The sequence below is a fragment of the Callionymus lyra genome, chromosome 6 (genome assembly GCF_982586985.1).
Source record: "Callionymus lyra chromosome 6, fCalLyr1.hap1.1, whole genome shotgun sequence".
NCBI classification, from domain to species: Eukaryota; Metazoa; Chordata; class Actinopteri; order Syngnathiformes; family Callionymidae; genus Callionymus; species Callionymus lyra.
The window spans coordinates 32,104,880-32,120,854 of record NC_141823.1 but is presented as its reverse complement, the minus strand read 5'-3'; the positions used below and the strand labels follow the sequence as shown (position 1 = coordinate 32,120,854).

At 38.1% G+C, this 15,975-nt stretch overlaps 1 protein-coding gene across 1 annotated transcript; it reads right to left on the bottom strand.

The window, feature by feature from the left end:
- Positions 1-3,464: 3,464 nt before the first annotated feature.
- Positions 3,465-15,807, bottom strand: med1 (mediator complex subunit 1). Its single transcript, XM_087792759.1, has 16 exons — positions 15,686-15,807; positions 14,279-14,385; positions 13,864-13,942; positions 12,840-12,894; positions 12,572-12,704; positions 11,452-11,480; positions 11,257-11,328; positions 10,853-10,927; positions 10,567-10,715; positions 10,388-10,499; positions 10,163-10,287; positions 9,312-9,433; positions 9,050-9,251; positions 8,875-8,970; positions 8,682-8,787; positions 3,465-7,959 (listed from the first exon to the last, which is right to left on the bottom strand). The coding sequence occupies exons 1-16, from the start codon at positions 15,801-15,803 to the stop codon at positions 4,251-4,253; spliced, it is 5,289 nt and encodes a 1,762-aa protein (XP_087648885.1). The 5' UTR covers positions 15,804-15,807; the 3' UTR covers positions 3,465-4,250.
- Between the last annotated feature and the right edge of the window lie 168 nt (positions 15,808-15,975).

Here is a 15,975-nt window from a genome sequence, read left to right as displayed (position 1 = left end):
ATAAAGAAGGTAGTATGAGCCCATTGATTTTAAAACAAGCATATATGACTGCTAGTATTCAAAATAAAAAGGTTTTTATTTATGAGGATTTTATGGAAGATTCCATCTGGTTCTTTGGAAATCAAATATTCAAAAATTCCAGAAAAACATCATGCACAGTCTCTCTAGAAAGAGACAGCTGACCCAAATGAAAGTTAATGAGTTGATATGGTTCTGATCTTCTTAGATCTAAGAGACTATGGTGACATTCAAGCAACATCCTGCAGTACTTTAGGTTTCTCTCTTATTTCCCCTGCTCTTGGTAAACTAGCACATATGCAGCACAAAGAGTGAGGTAACCTCCCTCATCCGAGTGTGGACTGAACAGTCAGCTCCTGAGCAGGCACTGCAGAAACCTTTCCCGTCACTCTTGAAACAACTGAGACAACATTTTTTGTTTTCATTATTCAAGTATTTTTGTCTGTGAAGCAATTTGTTAGATCCTTTGGGACTCCAGCAGCCGGTCAGAAGAGTCAAGGAACCGGTCAATAAGCAAAAGCCTCAGGGCACTGTTTCATGCACCGTCACTTGGGACAAATGGAGGCGACAGAGGTCAGAATGAAGCATTTTCTTAGGAACGTTTAGCCTTTCATGCCTAAACCATATGTTATTTGAACATTGTTGTGTTTTCCTTTGTTTTGCAGTAGCAGCTAATACATGTTACATATTATTTATCCTTTTTATGCGCAATCTTAGAATAAAAGGTTACAGAATACAGGGGAAACGGCTGGGTTTATAGGAGAAGAGGGAAACGTTTGATGGAAATGGAGAACCAATTGAGGGGAATATTATCAAATATATATATATATATATATATATATATATTTAACATAGATATAAGGCATTAAATGTGACAAAAAAAAACTAGGAATGCAGTAGTATGAAATTAAAGTGGTGAACATTTAATACGGTTTGCCAATACGATGGGATCGGTTATGAGAATACAATGAAGAGCCTGAGACATGAAACGAAGCTGTGTCCTTAAACTAGGACGCCATCTCCCGTTCATAAGCGAAAGTACAGGAACATTCATTTAAGCGATTAGTGAAATGTAAAAATGTTAATTTTTGTTTTGAAAGTAACTTAAATTTTAAAATAAAATAAAGACATCTGGAAGCTATTTAAAAACAGCTAATATTTACATATACTAATTATTTGAAAGTGAATTGAGATGTGCAAAATGAAAATAAAAGGTGTATCTCATGCATTTGATCGAGTACAATGATGTTACACAGCGTTTTAGTTAATTGACCAAAACATCTGGAAGCTATTAAAAAATGATGCATATAAAATATTCAAACATGGATTTAGATGTGAAAAAAAAAGATATACATCTCATGCAGATATCAGAATAGAAAAATGTACATTACTTTCCTTTTTCCGTTATTTGTAATGCAGGCTGGATGTTTTGAAAATTTCCTTATTTACACTTGGGCTGCTTAAAAAACTGTAAAATTCTAGAGGACGCTTAATCAAAAATACAAGACAAAGAAAAAATTATATTGTCAACGCTTGTGGTATCTAGGGTCAAGATGACATACGTTTGTAGTGTCCCTTGTATTGTCTCTGGGTTAAGGTGAACAACACTGAGGTGAACGAAACTCTCCACTGGCTTCCATAAATACTGTACATATGCAGTGCTGCAGGTCATTCACCTTGACACAGAGACATCACAAGGGACACCAACAAACAACTGTTTTCGGGCCTCTGGGTCACAGGTTGACTGTGAGGTAACAAAAGGGTTTAAAAGAAGGTTGAAGATGAAGAGGATATTAAAGCTAGAGACAAAGCGATTGATATAGAGCCTTCACATCAACTCAACCAATAATCACCTACATATGGTATAAAGATGTAGTGGGAAGTTCTAATGAAAATGCTGACAGTTCAGAGGATAATACTGAAAAGGGAGACAGCTATTGCAAACCCAGGATTTTGGAAGGGGAATTCATGTTTTACACTTGCATTTAAATATTGGCATGTGGGGAAAAAGTCAGCCATAATAAAAGATAAACACATTTGTTTACCTTCCTGTTGGAAGCAAAATGAAAGTAGCTCTGGAGAGTGTATATCTTTTGTATGGGCTTTGTCACTCAAAAGAGGACACAGAAGTGTAAGTTAGTAAGTAATTATTATTTGTAAAGCACCTTTCTCAGACCAGTTAAACAATCAATAACATTACATAGTTAAAATACATGCTTTAAAAGGCCAAGACAACATAGAGACAAACACAGCTGCACATAGAAAATTAAGAAAAAGCCTTGACAAATAAAAAGGTCTTAAGATTCTCCTTGAAGGAGTCAGTAAACTCCATGAAAGGCAGAGGGAGAGGAAGATCGTCCCAATGCCTAGGAGCAACAGCCTGGAAGGATTTCTCTACTCTGGTCCAGAAGCGTGTGCACGGAACCCTCAGCAGATTCTAATCCATAGAATTCAGACCCCGATGGTTGGGTGTAAGGCTGTATCTGATCACCGGATGTGAGGTGGAGACTGACCATGAATAGATCTGAAATTAAGAACCAGAATTTTGAAATTTATCCTGAAAGAAACTGTCAGCCAGTCAGTCCCCCCTTCACGCCTTTGACCTAACATCAAATGTGTAAAAGTTTATAAAAGGGAAATGTGTGTGTGTTAGTGTATGGTTGTCCAATTTACATTTCTGTACAAATAATTTGTGCTACCAATAAGTCTTACTGTTAAGGAAAACATCTGCTGCAAAGAACCTTTTTTAGGTTTAATTTTTATCATGAAATCATTGAAACCATATATTTAACAATATCACAAGTGAGTGAAAAAGATTTTAGCCTTAACAAATATATATATATATATTAAATGATTAATTATAGGTATATCATTTCCCATGCAATGATAATTTTTTAGCTAGGCTATTTTTCACGAAGTTTAAAGATTGTAATACCAGGTCGACAAGAAAAGTAAGATAACCAATTAGGTTTGTGTGTGATAAAGGAGGAGAGCTTTTAGTTTGTCTAGAGAGCGTTAGCAAGGAAGATGCCTAAAATAAATTCCTAAAATAACGATTAAAAAACAAGTTTATCAACCTATTTTTCTAACAGAATTTGTGTATTTGACTTTGTATTTTCTTGTTCTATTGTGTTGCAGTTCATGCACAGCGTACCCAGCAGATCCATTGCAAAACTCATCTGAGCTGAAGGACTCACGAACTATTGCTGATAAAAACCGGCTAATTTAATTGTACCCATTTTTATTCCATGGGCCAAATCACAAAACTAATTTAATAGCTTATTTCTTGAGTATGTGAATCAGATTTTATATGAAAATGACATGAAATTATCCTGTAAAGATTGTGTTTTTGAAATTTACAATGGATAAAGTATGACAGAAGATCCAAGCACATCAATTTAGCTAGTTATTGAATCATCCCAAGTCCTGCCAATAATGACACACAGTACGTTTTTGTTTTATTTTTAATGCCCATTAAAAGAGTTGTATGATACAAATACACTGGCGAAAAATAGGTAAAATCCCAAAATATTGTAATTTTGACGTTTTTTTAAAGACACTGTAGTTGTTCTACAAAATGTACGGTACTTATTTAAAAGAGGAAATAATATCCAGAATTATTTTTTTTAAAGTTGCATAAATTGGTCCACAGAACAAATTGTATATTTTAAAGACTATTTGGGGGGGGGGGGGACTTTTAGAAACATGCTTCACTATGAAAAACAAATGCATATTCTAATTACACAAACATGTTTCTTGTTACTAATGTTTCTATCAGTGTTGGAACTTTTTTTTAAACTTTTCAATACACATTTTAACTTTAAATTATTACCATAATTATTCATTTTAAACTCTACTAAAATCTGGATGCTGTCCCAATACTATACGGTCTCCCTGTGTCCAGAAAATGATGACGGAATACAGAACTTGAAATGTTTCTTTCAAGCTTCTAAAACTATATTAGTATGACTTAACTCAAACAACCAAAATATTAATTGGCCTTTCTTGCTTTGCCATAATGGTTTTTATAACAAACTCTTATTCAGCATGTTCTATCCACATCTGTATCTGGGGAATACGGTCTACAGCTTAAGGCCATTTCTAAAACAGGTTATTTACATTTAGAAGATGCAACTTCATTTAAAAACAATTCTGAAAATAGTTCTTGTCCGTTTTAAATGTCCGACTGCTTTGAAATAAATATTAAAATGGTACTTTTAAAGGATATAAAATTACAGGTTTCCCGTCAGGGCAGAGTCCATTAGGTCGTCATCCTCGTTTCTCATGTACATTGGGCTTGATCTGGAAGGACGCTCAGAGCTGTGCATGGAAATAGGGGTATCGGATGCCGAGATGGGAGAGCGAGACCAACTATCAGTTTTTATTGGATGAGACGATGATCCCATAGATGTAGAGGATTTCTTCTTGTCCTTATCCCTGTCCCTTTCTCTCTCGCGCTCTTTCTCCTTCTGTTTTTTCTTTTCCTTCTTGTGTTTCTTGTGCTTCTCTCCAGAGCCAAGTGGAATGGAGTTCATGTAATCGTGGCTGGGGAGTGGACGAATTGTCTGGTCATCGTCAGAGCTAGGACTGTTTTGATGAGATTTTTCTGCCACTGAGCTGCTTCCAGACTCACTCTCACTGTCGTGGTTGAGTGGGGTGTAACCAGGTGAGCGGCTGTGACTTGGGGAAGAGCGGTCGTGTTTGGGTGTTGAGCCACTGAAGAGAGGAGATGCTTTGAGACTAGAGATCTGAGGACGCATAGATTCTCCAGAACTGTCCCCTCCTTTCTGAAGTGTGACTTTGGCCTTTATACTAGGTGAGCCACCATCAGGTTTGCTGATGATAATCTTAGCTAGGCCTGAACTGCTCCCTCCTCCGGATTTGGGTTCAATTAGTTTTTTATCCCCGCTGTTTCCTCCTGAAACTGAAACTTTTGCTTTTCCCTCCTTATCCGATTTTTCACGTTTATAGTCTCCACCTTGAGAGGACCCAGAATGCTTAGATGGTCCCAAACTAGTGGGGCCACTGTTTGGTTGACTACCAGAACTGCTGCCTTGAGCAGATCCAGCACCACTCCCTCCTCCTGATGGTCCAATATCCCCATCCTCCCCTGCTCCTCCACCCCCAACACTCTTTAGCTTGTCAATAACTGCAGTCAGTGAGGGCTTCTTGTTGCGACTAGGAGATTTGCCCTTCGCATTTGGGTTGTTTGCATTATTCTGACCAGCTCCTCCACTTGATCCACTACCTCCGCTTCCCCCGTACTGAGACTGTGAGCCACCAGAGTTTCCAGCTGAACTAGAGTTAGAGGAGTTGGAGGAGGATGACGAAGAACCTGAGGATACCCCCCCCATTGATTTCTGAGAGGCCATGCCTCCTGCTGATGACTTAGACCCACATGAACTGCTACCTCCTGAACCAATAGGTGATTTGGCTTTAGAAGAAGTTGGCGTTCCCGCAACTTGAGATTGCTGAATTTTCATCGGGGAGGACATTTTATCCCCTGAGCCACTAGAGCGAGAATGAGAAGGGGAAATGTTGGGCTTTATGCCAGGATTCATTAATGATCCAGATGGTTTTCCCCCTTGGGACTTGATCTTACTTCCACTGCCACCAACACCAGACCCAGAGAGTCCATGTTTGGTAATGGGGGAGGATCCTGGTTTTCCCACACCCATCCCCTGTGAGGAGCTTTTAGACTGAGAGACTCCACTCCCACCACTCCCAGGCTTGGAGCTGCTAGATTGCGTCATGGAACCCTCTTTGGATTTTATTTTACCAGATGAAGAGTGAGAATGGTGACTTTTACTGCCACTATTTCCCCCTGATCCACCCGTGCTGCTTGAGGCTGAACTGCTGGAGGTGTATCCACTATGGGATGATGTTTTTCCTCCAGTAATTGTCCCTTTTTGAATCTGGATAGTAATTTTGGGAATAGGGGGTGTGGCACCACCAGGGGGAGTTTGTGAACGCCCTGAACTACCAGGAGACTTTGACCCCCCACCACTAAGGCTTCCTCCAGATCCTGGGCCACCACTAGGTGGTGTGTAAGGTCTTCCCCCTGAACTGTGTGATGGGGATTTTCCATCTGGGTCAAGCTTTTTGCGTTTAGGAGGCTTATCCTTGGATTTTCCCTCGCTGGATGGGGTTCTGCTACGTTTAACCTGCTTACCACCTTCAGAAGAAATACTGCTCATTCCAGAAACACTTCCTGAATTTGCGCCATTGTCCTCTTTTGGCCGATTAGGTCCCTGTTGTGGTTTAACTTTAGGGTCTGAACATTTAAATTCACTAGGCCCTTGTGCCATACCCATGAGGGGACTCTGAGAACCACCATCTACAAGATCGGGAGCTTGGCCCATAAGAGGTTTTCCCCCACCACTATTGCCCCCAAAGACAATAGTCATATCAAAAGGATCCTTCAAGGAGGGCTCTGGGGTGCCTTGTCCATGGGGAGTTGGATTCTGAGGTGTACCTGATGGGGTATTCTGCTGACTGCCTCCACCAAAACCCTTGACAAGATCCAAATCACCGTCAGCACTTGGAGAACTGTCATCAAAATAGCTCTGAGAGAAGCCATGGCCCGAGTTCAGAAGGTCAGAGTTAAAGTCAGCAGCATCTGGGAAAAAGTTAGTAGAGGAGGAGTCACTGGTGGGAGTGGCAGCAGTCGCAGCCTCAGCAATGAGATCAGCAGCATCAGTGAAAGGATTCTCATTGCTGTTTGTATTGAAAATATCTGCAGAATCAAATACAGCACTTCCCTGGCCTGAACTGGAAGAGTCACGAATTGGAGTGCCAAGTGGACCACCATCCTCACCACCACCTGCCAGGTTGTGCTGGTTGTGACTTCCACTGTTGCCCTTGCCTGGTTGCTCAGGCAAATCGGACAAAATTTCTGTGATATCTGGGCCGATGCTATCAGAGCTAGACAGGCGTACAATTCGTGGGGGAACAGCTGCCGGTTGTTGCTGCTGAGACTGAACATGGGTCTGTGCATAAGGTATATTGGGGGCAGAAGGTGGGCTTCCACATTGGCTAGGAGCAGGAGTGATGCTATGAGGGGTATCCAAGCCTTCAACTGGCAAGTTAACATCAAACATATTTTGAGATGCATCTACGTCCATGGATAGGAGCTCGCGGTGGAAGTCATCCTCATGTGTGACTTGATGCTGTGAATGATGTTGAGACATGGATGGTGTCTGCTGAGATTTCATGCCTAGAGCTCCACCTCCACTGGGTGCACTCGAAACACCAGGCATCCCGGGAACCTTCGGGCGCTTCTTCTTGACTTTGGTGTTGCCAGAAGGACAGGGACCACCCATGCCGTCTGTACGTGGAGACCCTGAAGAAGAGTTCTGTCTTTCTAATGGACTTGAACCATACAATGCTGCAAAGTCTTGTGTAGGGTTGTCTTTCAACAGATTCATTAACATTGGATGATTTTTGGTGTTGCTAGCAGGTGACGATGTTGGAGGGGGAGTTTGGTGGGGTGGTGGGGCATTCTGGGAGCTAGGACTTGAACCTACACTTCCGGTAATCTGTAGCAGACTTGTCAGTATTGGATTCTGAGTGACTTTACTGTAATCATCAGAATTACCTTGGCCCTGCTGCTGTTGCTGCTGTCCAACAATACCACCCTGTCCTTGGCATTCCCCTCCTTGTGATTGCCTATCTTGTCTTGATATTCCAAACAAAGAAGTAATTGGGCCTGTGAAGTTTGGTCCTCCAGAAATCCCGCCACCAGTTGGGGTGCTGCTGCCTGGAAGACCAGGAAGTCCGATTGGGTTGGTCATATCTCCAGTGGCCATGTTGTAAGTAGGACTACCAGATGGTGGCAGGTTCTCCACTGTCTGAGCTATGAGGGAAAGGGCCGGTGTGTCAGCCTGGATGGTCTCTGCCTTCCTCCGAATTGCCCTCATTGTCACAGGAATGGACATGCACCTAAAGGGAAAGATAACTTAAAATCTTAGTGACAATAACTAATTTAATTGAAAAAAACGTTCAATAAGTCTCCCAAGAAAATTTCTACTTAGCTTTTCATGAATTGTCTTACAAAAATGGGGTCCATGTTTTAATCTGTAATTAATAATAAATTTGAAGACATACCCATCTGGCATTTCATCTACCCATATTGAAGGCAATGCAAACTTATTTATTTTGTGTAAATTAACAACTTTCCAATTCAATGTTCAGAATAACATTTTGCTAATAAATGCAAGCTTCTTTGCTGTAAAAAGCCATTTTGACTAAAATAGAAATACAACAGTCAAGTCAAAAATCAAAAATCAAAAATCCATCTCATGTACAGTTCCCCTCCCTTTCTTATATTATTTTTTTTTTTTATTGTTATTTTATCTAGACTTTTTTGCTATGTATATTTATTTTTATTTTTTTGTTACGCCGATATTTGTGGAGGGACGGCAAAGAAAGAATTTCATTGCATAGGGAAACGTGTTTCTCGATGTATATGACAATAAACACTTTGAATCTTGAATCTTGAAAAAGCTCATTAATTCAACCAATTATCTAACTTTTCAATACTTGCAACCAGAAGGTTGTACTTGTTTACATTTTTACAGTGGTACACAACCATTTATGCTTTTTGAGACCGACGCATCTTACACAAACGCATGCATAGAGTTGCTTTACAAGATTAGGCTCACCTTTGGACCACTTTGGTGATGAATTCATCAGTGCAGATGAGCGCATCTGACAGTCCTTTATATAATTTGCAAGACACCTGTCTAGAGTCAATCACCTCCATCACAACTGAAATAAAAAATAAATATTGAAACAGCTAGATATTTTACAACAATCAAAATTAAATAGAACATTACAATAGAAATGGTAGCTTACCACACACTAACGATTCATTGACAGGATGCTGGAAAGATACACTGAAGCTGGAGTCAGTGAGTGGGCACACTTCAAACTGGAGTAGACCAGCACTATCTGAAGGGGCAACGCATACATAGTTTCATATAAATCAATAGCAAATGAACCTGACTGAAAACAGTAAATAATCACTAACCTTCTTTGATGGAGGTCTGTTTAACACAGCTACCAATCAGAGTGTTATAAGCGGCTTGGTGTCGAACAATATCTAGCAGAAGAGGCACTTGAGCAGGATGGCGGAAAGGGATCTTGGTCAACAGTACACCTTGGAGTGATTGACCATCCTGAACTGGGGCATCGCCATTCAGGAAGTAGCAGTGTTGCTGATCTGGCAACACCTGCAAACAAATTGTCCGAGCTAAGCATTGTAATTTAACAGACAAAACCACTCTACTCACTGAATAGAAGTGCATGTTGCGTGAAGGTGCTGGTGATGAGCCATTATCTTCTTGAAGCCGGCTCTGAACAATTAACTTGTAGAGAGGGGAAAGAATTGGAGAACCCTCAAACACTGGGATGGCTTGGGGAAGAAAATGAAAACTACTTAGACCGAAGTACATATAGAATACATCTCAAGTACTAAACATTTTTTTTAAACATTTTAAAATAATCTGATTTTGAATAATTAAGGTCTTCTAAAGATTGGCTATCATTACTATAAATATTGTGATATCAAGACAACAGTTTCAAATAAACAAATAAGTATTTGGGTTTTACTGCAAATTCTCATTAAGAAATAGCAAACATGCAGTTTCGGCCAAAAGACTCAAATCAAATATCTTTACTGAAACAAGTAACATTAGCAAAAGCTGTTAACAGCTGCGAAAAAGTAGTGGCTGTATATTGCGCAGATCTGCTATTAAGATTTATTTATATATAAATCAGATCACCTATCAAGCCACCTGAGTCAAAAATGGCTTGACTTGGAGTTTAAAATAAGATTGTTCAAGGACACATTAAAGTAAAACCACAAAACAAAATATGATGATTATGAATCACATTATACTAAATCATTTGCATAAAATATTTTCAGTGTCTACCGGAGAACCAAGATTTAAAGACAATAGTTGAATTGGGGGACACAATTATAGTATTAAGTCAAAAGTTTGGCCCAAGACCACAACTTAGCCTCTACCCCATCTTCTGTCTTTTTTTTGTACTTCGCTAACATTTAGAAATACAATTAATCTATATGAAACTGCAAAAGTTATTGACATGGCTATGAAGTTAGTAAAATGAAAAACCTCACATGTAGCATTGCCGAGTTTCTGGATGAAAGACATTGAGAAAGGCATGGGACGATTCATCTTGAGGAAAAAACAAGCTGGCAAGTCCACACAGTTTGAATTTGTCACTGTAGAAAAAGAAGGGGTTCTGAAAAAAAAAAAAGGAAAATGTTTTTAAGATTAGACAAAAGTAAATGTGTAAAACCAGTTGTTGACATATGGTTAATATTAAATGAACTGTTATTTACCCTTTGTTGTCAACTGGATGGGATCCAGTAATGAGAGGAGCAATTGGAAGCTTGTATATAGAGGATGTTCCTTCAATGGTCACACACACACTCACACCCAGTGAACGTGGCACTTAAAAAAAAGAAAAGAAAATGCCAAAACACAATAAGCCAAAAACAACAACAACGTTTTAACTTACCATTCCCATCAATGCTTATTTCCTCCTCAAATATATCATAAGGGGAAACGTAACACTGGAGTGAGACTAAATGTCCTCCACTTCTGGCAGTCAGCAAGCCTACACTGCCATGAAGGATGGTCTCTACGGGTGTTGCATTTGTTGCAAACCTAGTAAAAGGATAAATCATTTAGAAATAATGAATTGTTATTGTCTCATTTTCACATTATTATTAATGTAATTTACATTGAGCAAGAATAACAGAATAAGAACTCTTATCAGTTTCCTAGAAAGCACAGGAACTTACCGAAACATGTGCATCATCTTGGTGAGATCCAACTCAAGAGACTGCAGTGCTATGTACATTTTGTTCTTCAGTTTACTGTCAAAGGGAGAATTCATTGAAAAAATGTTGCCAACATAAGGGTAAGACCAAGTCATTTTTTTTTTTTAGAATCCCTTATTAGTCCCGCGAGGGGAAATTCAGCCATTCACACATACTGATGTGAGTAGGCATGCACACTTGCGCCAAGTTCACCATCAGGAGCAATCAGGGTAAAGTGTCTTGCTCAGGGACACAACGACACAAGCTTGTCTGGAGCTGGGATTGAACCTGCAACCTTTTGGACTGCAGGCAACCACTCTACCATCTGAGCTATGTCGCCCCATTTGGTAATATTATCAATAAATGAAATATTAATGTGCGCTTACTTGTCTCCAGGAAGTTTGTATAGCTCCACGAGTCCTTTCAAATGCTTTGAAAACTCCTTAAAGTTCTTTTCACTAATAATAACCAAAAAAGGAAAGAATCTCATTAACAACATTGATAAGACAAACAATTGTAAATTACTAGAAAGTAGCTTGAGTTAATTTAATAATTAATAGTTTTGTTTTGCAGTTTCTCACCTCAAATGCTGAATTAACTCAGGACAACTCTGAAATAAAAAGGGACATTTTTAAAAAAAAGGATAAATCTTTTTTTTATTCATCATTTGTAACAACTTGTACTAATCCACAGAACTTGGGGCAAGACAATAATTAGCTAACATAACTAATTAATGGTGCACAGAGAACTGAAAGCTCACATGATGCATACCTGCCCATCAGCGAAAGATGGTCACTACAATATTATATATAACGTATAAAAGAAAAAATATCCGTTTTTAAAATATACCGAACAAAATGATTTGCATTTGATCCTTTGAAGTGTAGTCTACGAGTCTCAGGCCTTCTTGTGAAACAACACCACATCAGTTATTTCAAACTGAAGCTGCAGCGAGCAAGGGGAGGCAAAAGCCGATTTCCCTCTTGGGATCATGTGATCGAATCAATCTCCTTGAAAAGCAAAATTCTACTAATGCACCATCACACAATGACCTGATTTATAAACAAAATACTTTTATTCTATAGATATAAATATAATGATAACACGGACATCATTTAAATATCAGTGAAATATTTAAAGCTAACAATTAGTTTTGGCTATTGCGCAGGGATGCATCATGGGAGGTTGTAGTTCTGCAAAATTGAAATCATAAAAAGATCACATACTCTTAGAACTGTATATAAATTTATACAAACTAAAAGTTTGGCAAATTTCCATCATGTTTATCAGATCTGATAATTCTATACACCTTTATGCCATAGTCCCAACATTCAATGTTTTACTCTTATCTTCCCTATAATTCCTGTTCTATTGGGCCAATAGTCCAGTTGTTCAATGGTTGCCTGCCAATGAGAAAGGTTCACCTTTTTGTACCGCTATGCTTGTAATGATACAATTACATTAGACCCAAAAAAGGGAACCCAAGGGATTCATTTATCCAATTTTGTGAACTTTAGTCAACCACTTGGGAGCATTTTTTTAAAAATAAATGTTGTTTTTAACCTTCAACAACTTTCTAAGCAAAGGTGATATCAAGCTAATCAATAAGTGGATTAAATGGATTCCATTTATGATACATCAAATGCTTTTACTTTAAAAGAAAAATCTCACAAACATCCTGTTCTGATAATTTGTACTGACTGTGGGATTTTCTCCCTGATGAGCCACTTTGACGTCCACCAACTGTCCACTGGTGTCCAGCTGCACCTCCACGTAAAACATGTCAGATGTGATGTAGCACTCTGTTCCTGAGGGGCTGAGATGTGAGCCCAACCTGTAGAAATAGGAGGATATTGGCTATTAAACTAATCCAATCTAATCTAAAGTTTTGTGAATGACCAAGGGGACATTCCATACCCACTTTAAAACTTTGAAAATGCATTATAGCCCAAAGCTTGGGAACACTTACATGTTTTGTCGGGCAATAGACTCAAGTCGGTCCGTCATAGAGGGCAGTGATGTAACTAAAATGAAGAAGAATATAATATGTACTCATGGAACAGGACATAGTAAAATAGATAACAAACTCGTCAGTAAACATCCTGCATTACTGTAACGCAAAGTTTTTCCCTGTAGCACAGCAGTGCCATTACAAAGAATATAGTAATATAAGACTCGACACACCAATTTGACTAAATGTCATTTTAAACTTTTTTTTTCATACAAATTTGCAACACAAGAGATTCAAGGGTCATATCCACTTGATCAAACTTGACATTTTCTCTGAATATTGGCCACGACAAAATAACTGCATGTGTCAGATAAAGGAATTAACTCTATTGGTGCCATCAAAACTTGTACTGAATCAAGTTCAGTGTATTGAGGATAAGGTATTAAGTTTGAGCAAAATTTCTACCTGCATGTTACATCTGTTGATGCATTTGTTTGTCCGTAGACCACTTTGATTTAATTTAAAGCCTTTTCATTTTTTGTCTCATTGGGTTATGGCATATAATCATTGTTTTCTTCTGAAGCTAAGGACTAATTATGTTTTTTTGATAGAGCAACAAGTAATTTTGCTTGTAATTTTGAAACAAGTCAATTATCCACAGTCCCACCTCTCCTCTTATTCAAGTCAGAATGAAGGTTGCAATAAACAATACTACTGGATGTAGATCCATTGATTTCAAGTGTAATATGACAAAAGTTACAGTTTCTGCCACAATATTATCATGACCGGAACCTTAAATGCAGCCGTCATATTGCTATATTGACAACATTTTTGCGAAAATAAGGGAAAAGGTAATGTTAAAGTAGTGTAATGCACAACAATATAAAAGACAGTATTATTGTAATGTTACTTTAAAATAAGAAGTATGTAACAATAATAATGCATTGCCATTTTGAGTGATTTGCCCAACAATGCTGCTTACATAGAATTAAAGGAAGTTTAGCACAAACCATGGAACATTTGATTATTTTGGAATGATCACCTTTTAGTGCCCTCTGAAGGGTCTCCAGACAATTGAGCAGCAGCTGATGGCCAGCAGCATTCATCATACCACGTTTCTCCTGCGTCACAAAAACAAAGATGATAATATTTAATTGATCAAGTAATACAATAAACCATTAAAATACTTACCTCTACAAATCTTTCTTTTTTAGGCAAGCTCAAACCTTTTAGAACCCTTTAACCTTTGGCTCATGTACAGTTTGGCAGTCTTGTTCAACTAAATATAAATTATGAACGAGTACATAAAATTTGACTTATGAAGACTTGTAGTATTTAATTGGTCCCTTAACATGCAAATATAAAAAATAGTGATAGTAATTAATGTTGGGAAACAGTGTGGTGGAATAAGATCTGCTAGAGCTGGTTGTAGGGCGGATTGAAAAAAAGAGCTTTACCATAGATTGACGGACGACTTTGCAAGTTTCCTGCCATGGCCTTGATGCATTGTGTTTGGCATGAAGTCGTTCCAGAAGAATAACCATTCGACTTTGCTTCTCAGCTTCTGAAAACGTAGCAAAAGATGCAACATTGATATTGAACATTGATTTGATAAACAATCTAATTGTGACAGTAGTCACAGTCATTACACATCTACTCACAGTACTGCTATTATTGGGCCATTATGTGTGATCTTCTATTATACGGGACGCATAGTAAACTACTGTGCATAGTAGCAAGTAGGGGGAAACCATTAACACAATTTGTGATCGAGTCTTATCTATAAAGCATTTCTATTTTTTGTCACAATCCCAAATTTGTACATACTGTATATAACCAAAAACATGTATTATTTTTATGATTATTTTCCTTTGCTTTTCTTTTCTTAATTGTATTGCTTCTTATTGAAAGCAGATTACAGTTTATTACAACATAATTGTAGCTTTTATTATTAGTGGTAGTAGCATCATAGTTAGCATTATTATTACTGCTTTTTTTGTATTATATTGGCTTTTCACCTTTATTTGTTTGTTTGTATATAAATCTTACAAATGTAATGTTGATTACAGATTAACAGTGATTGTAAGAAGCATGCAGACATTTTTTTTAAACTAATAACACAAAAAATCTCAGAACATATTCAACACTCAAGTTTTACTTCTTTCTGACATATATTGATTCACCGGATAATGACATAATTGCTGACATAATTGTGTAATAAACAGTAATTTGAAGAGGAAGAAGTTAGCAAGTTTGAGCAACCTTTTTAGCTGCATAAGAATAAGAATGAATAAGAACACTAAATAGATTCATTTGAAAGTACCATTATTTAAAAATGATCGTTTCTGTGGGAAGTTGTTTATATGAGTTGTATACTAAACTAATGCAACGGATATTCAATATTTGACTTTATGAAAACAAAAAATAGAATAATAAAGGTTTCACTTTGTGTAAACGGATATGGACAAAAGTGCGAGATGTTTGTATTCATCACTGTCGAATAGTTATATAAATCTCGAGTTAGAAAAGTTGCTGTCGCAGTAGATTCTTAGTCGTATTTGTAAACAGTAGATGTTACTCTCGTTAACATGCTTGAGAATCAGAAGTTGTTAACATCTAGCTAACGGGTAGCTACGTGTTCACTTCAATCGGCGGTCGGCAAACACAAACGAATGTTTATAATAAATATAATATCAAAACGTAATCCTTATATTTACACCAGATAATTTAAATTCTTTTAAGCATAGAAATACGAGCCTCTGTTGTTGTTTGAAGTGTTGGCTAACCGTTAGCACGGGCTGCATGTTTAGTGTACAGTCGGATGTTCCTAAACACAAATAAACTTGAAATTGTTGTTCAAGTACCTGTGACATCTTCAGTTTTGATTCGATCCGCTTGGTTTTGATTTCCTCCTTGTTGGGCTGATAGCGTGGGTTCGGTAACAGGGCTGCCCTGCATGGAGACGCCGGGCCCCGCCGCCATTGTTCCAGACAGCAGTTTCGGTTTCCCCGCCTCCCCGCCCGGGCTTCCGTACCAACATCGTCAACAAACGCCTCGTGATTCTTGGGGTGTAATAAATGTTCTCTGCCATTCGGGGTAACGCTTTAAAGTGCTTGCGATCGCATTTCAGATGCTGGTCAATGTTAATAACTGT

Coding starts and splice junctions, on each gene's coding strand:
- med1 (XM_087792759.1), bottom strand. CDS start 15,803: ATGGCGGCGGGGCCCGGCGTCTCCATGCAGGGCAGCCCTGTTACCGAA. Junction 9,252..9,311: donor GCAACATGCACTTCTATTCA/GTGAGTAGAGTG, acceptor ATTTGTTTGCAG/GTGTTGCCAGATCAGCAACA. Junction 7,960..8,681: donor ATCACCAAAGTGGTCCAAAG/GTGAGCCTAATC, acceptor CTTTCCCTTTAG/GTGCATGTCCATTCCTGTGA.